This window comes from Glycine max, chromosome 15 (assembly GCF_000004515.6).
Source record: "Glycine max cultivar Williams 82 chromosome 15, Glycine_max_v4.0, whole genome shotgun sequence".
NCBI classification, from domain to species: Eukaryota; Viridiplantae; Streptophyta; class Magnoliopsida; order Fabales; family Fabaceae; genus Glycine; species Glycine max.
The window spans coordinates 12,066,477-12,070,561 of NC_038251.2; the positions used below are offsets into that span (position 1 = coordinate 12,066,477).

General features: G+C 37.3%; 1 protein-coding gene across 3 annotated transcripts; it reads right to left on the minus strand.

Moving 5' to 3' along the window:
- Positions 1–390: 390 nt before the first annotated feature.
- Positions 391–3,812, minus strand: LOC100777503 (probable polygalacturonase). 3 transcript variants are annotated; one of them, XM_006597656.4, is made up of 6 exons: positions 3,119–3,812; positions 2,277–2,641; positions 2,012–2,132; positions 1,741–1,915; positions 1,570–1,640; positions 391–1,440 (listed from the first exon to the last, which is right to left on the minus strand). In XM_006597656.4, the coding sequence occupies exons 1-6, from the start codon at positions 3,126–3,128 to the stop codon at positions 767–769; spliced, it is 1,416 nt and encodes a 471-aa protein (XP_006597719.1). In that variant the 5' UTR covers positions 3,129–3,812; the 3' UTR covers positions 391–766. The 3 variants fall into 3 exon arrangements, with proteins under 3 accessions (XP_006597719.1, XP_006597720.1, XP_040865966.1); XM_006597657.4 differs by having other exon boundaries at positions 2,277–2,588; positions 3,123–3,483; XM_041010032.1 differs by lacking the exon at positions 3,119–3,812 and adding an exon at positions 2,951–3,046.
- Between the last annotated feature and the right edge of the window lie 273 nt (positions 3,813–4,085).

Genomic DNA, 4,085 nt, shown 5'->3' on the forward strand with positions numbered 1-4,085 from the left:
AAATGTGAGACATGACGCTAGACAAATGCAATCGTGAGGGAAGTGAGGTAATTTGCTTACCAAAAGATATGATATATTTATACTAGGTGGCAAATTGTAAAGTCACCCACTTCATTATTTGATGTCAAGTCACTTTTGTTGACTGTCACATTTGAAAATAATCTTGTCATTGTCATCAAATTTCAACACAAATTAAGCTGTTACAATCACTTATCTGATCCAATTGAATCGAGACAGATTGATTTGTTGATCAACAAATTAAAGCATAAAAATGTGGTATATCAAGTGGAGAATTGAGAGGTTCTAAACATCTTCATATATCTTTTCTATGACTCATTGAAAATTATAGTGATTAAATATTGCAGGCATATGACATCACTACCAAATGGATAACGATAACAAAAAGTTGGAACTTTCTTTAATTGAAGTATCACCAAATCCACTACATGCTTTACAGTGAAATCACAATGGAACTAATGCAAAAACTATCAAACTTCTTTTTGAGTCCATTTGTGGCGGCACTACCAAAATTTCCTTACACATGAATGAAGAAATGAAGAAGCTGTACAAATAATGTGATGGTAGGAACATGCAAGAATGCAAATCTAAAAGGATGAAAAAATGAATAATCCTCACAACTGTCTTATTGGAAAAGAATGTAGCTTAAATCTTTGGATGGGAAATGGCCATTCACTTTTTCATCAACTTCAAGCAGCAGGGTACTCAAGAATAAGAATCTTCTTCTGTTGAGAAAGGATTATTATTATCACTGCACTACAGTTTTGCCACTGACACTCAGCAGGTAGAAACATGATGAGGAAGAATCATATGAGGGGTTGCCAAGTTCGGGACAAGGTTCTGGGAGCACTGAGTCTGAAAAACCAGACACATTTGAGCATTCCCAAGTAATTGGAGAAACAGAATTTGTGGACAAGGTTATGTTGGAGAGGCATATGTTTGTGAAAGGGGATTCTTCTATTCCAGCTATGTTTCCAGCAATGGAAATGTTTGTACCTGTGACATCCTTCAAGGTAATGTGATCCAAATGTGGGAGTGCATTTGGATCAAACTTGTCATCAGGATGAGACCCACAATTACCTGTGGCAGCAATTGCTGTGTGGACATTCTCCATTTGTATGTCTGACATAACAATTTCTTTCATATAACCACCTCTTCCCTTGGTGGTTCTGAACTCAATGCCACTTTTTGAGTTGAAAAGATGAGCATGCTCCACTAGAACATTTGAAATGCCACCAGACATGTCACTGCCAAATGCAAGAGCAGAGCCAGAAAATGCATGTAGATGCACCCTTCTGATGTGTACATTCTCAGTAGGCCTGCCATAAGCAATGCCATACTCATCCCAGCCACTTTTAAGAGAAATTGCATCAAATCCCATGGCAACAATACAATCTTCTATACACACATTATCAGAAGAATCTGAAAACATGAAGTGCACAAAAACATCACCAAAGTTTGGTAAGGTAATGATATATTAGAAGCAATGTGATTTTCACAACAAAGACTAAAAGTAGAGTTCATAATAATGATAATATGTTTGTTACAAACCTGGCACTATACCAACAGTATAAGGGGATTCTGGAGGAGTAGAGATTGAAACATTTTGAATATGTACATGGCTGCATCAAATTACATAAAACTAAATCAGTTTGACCCTTTGTTTTCTGGCAAAATAAGCATAATTTCATTTAATATCTAGAAGAAGCACAGAGCATGCACCTGCAATAAACTGGGTGTATGCTATAAGCTGGAGCATTCAAGAATGTAAGATTTGAAACTACCACATAATCAGATGCCACAATTTCAACCAAATGAGGACGACTGTGGTTCAAGGAATGAGTGCTATACCAATCCCACCATACCATTCCCATGCCATCAATGGTTCCATTATTACCTAAGGAATCACACAAAGACATGAAAATTCAATCAAGAAACAGACCCTGAAAGGCTTGCTGAAAAGAAACAAAAAAACCTTGGGAGATGACAAAACCTGTTACGACCACATCATGTAACATGTATCCATTTATCAAACTCTGATATCTTCCCCCGGGAACTTCAAGCCCTCGGCCATAAGAAGGCAAGGGTTCAACAACATCCCAATGCGATGGATCCTAAACAAGTAATAACAATATGAGAAAACTAAAAGCCTTATGAAAAACGCTCTCAATGTTAAAACATGAACCATCTCTACATGCAAAGGATCAGCAAAAAAAAGACAGAGCAATCAAAAGCTAATGAAAAAAAAGAAGCAATACCTGAGTTCCAATAATGACAGCACCTTTTTCCAAAAAGAGGGTGAGATGGCTTGTGAGATTGAAGCTTCCAGTGAGCCATTTTCCCGGAGGAACATAGAGCTGAGCCCCACCCTTATCAGCAAATGACTTGAGATAGAAGATGGCATTCTGGAATGCAATAGTGTTGAGTGTTTTACCATCTCCAACTGCACCAAACTCCAAAATGGAGACACTGTGAGGTCTAGGGTCTAGTCTTGGGTTGGAACCACACTGCCCACCATTTCCATTAACTCTCACGGCATTGCTCAATGCCACCAGCAAGAGCAATGCCACCTGAAAGAGGGTAGAAAAAGCAAAATGCAACCCATTGATTCTCAGAAGATATCCTACAAATACAATAATGAACCACAGGATTATACCCCAGATTAAGACTCAAGAGCCACACACAGAAAAAAGAAAAAGCCAAATCCAAGCACAAATCAATTGGAATTGAAATAAATAAACATTCTCATCATTGACCCAGATAATTTACTTCAGATAATACACATCGGATGACTAAGAACTTGAAAGAGAATTCCAATCTGAAAGGATAATGCAAGTTCATCAGATCAAATGGAATGAAATTTGATCCAATTGCAACATGTCTAACAAAAGCATCAACAAAACAAGACCCAACTATGACCCATCACACATACTTTGACTTAACATCTAAAACCAAACCAAAGATTGAAATTTGAGAATGCCCTCTTAGTCATCAATGAGTCCCAGATTTGAAAGAAGGCCTAAGGTCAAAAGGGCAAAGACAACATAGCAAAAACAAAAGCAACAAAAAAACCAGAACAAAATGAACCACGAAAACGTACTTACAAGCATCTTCTTGAGTCAAAGCTGGCAACAGGGTCAGAGTCCAAGGGAGACAAGAACCGGCACTAGTGCCAAAGCCGAAACAAGTAATCAAAAGAAAGAAAAAAAGAAAAAAGAAAGAAATTGCAGCAGAAGCTGAGAGAAGAGAGAGAGAGAAAAAGAAAATAGAGGAAGAAGAACCAGCCACGGGAACAGAAGCAGCTTTATGCAGTTTTGCGAGTATTATTATAAGCATTAATCTACGCACAGAAAAGGAGAAGATTAATAGTCCTTTCTAACATGGACATGTATATACAAATATTTGCTAAGAAATTTCTTTTTATGTAAATAGCAAATCACAATCTACACTATAATGACAGCTTTTCCATGTCCATGGATATATTAATTAATTATCTATACTGGTATTAGAATGATATTTTTTTAATGGATAAATATTAACTATTAATTATTAATTTTTTATTAGAAAAAAATCAAGCTCACATTCTTTTATTTCGTAATAAAATATTATTGAGGAGGGAGAAAAGATAATAACAATAAGGGGACAAAAATATAAAAGCAGAAAAAACAACAAGTAAATTAATGGCAATAATTGGTGATTGCCCCTGTTAATGAACATGACTAATAACGTCTCTCGCCGACAAAATCGTTTTGAAACGGCCCTCATAGATTGTGGCTGCAGTGCAGATAGAAGGAACAGTAGTGCGTGGTGTTTTTTACATGTCAGAGTTTTACTAGGCAAATTGAAGTGTTTTTGTTTTTGTATTACATGTAAGAAACAACCTTATTTTTGTGTTAGTGTGTGTTACCGGTGATTAAGTGAGACTTGTGAGATGGGAAATGATAGAGTTAGACCAGGTGTTGTTGCGGGAGTGCCACGAGGCGAGAAACAGGAGGGTGTGGAGAGGAAGAGGAGGCTCCCCTGGGTGACACGTGGAGAGTGATAGGAGGGAGGGGTGGGTGAGGGAA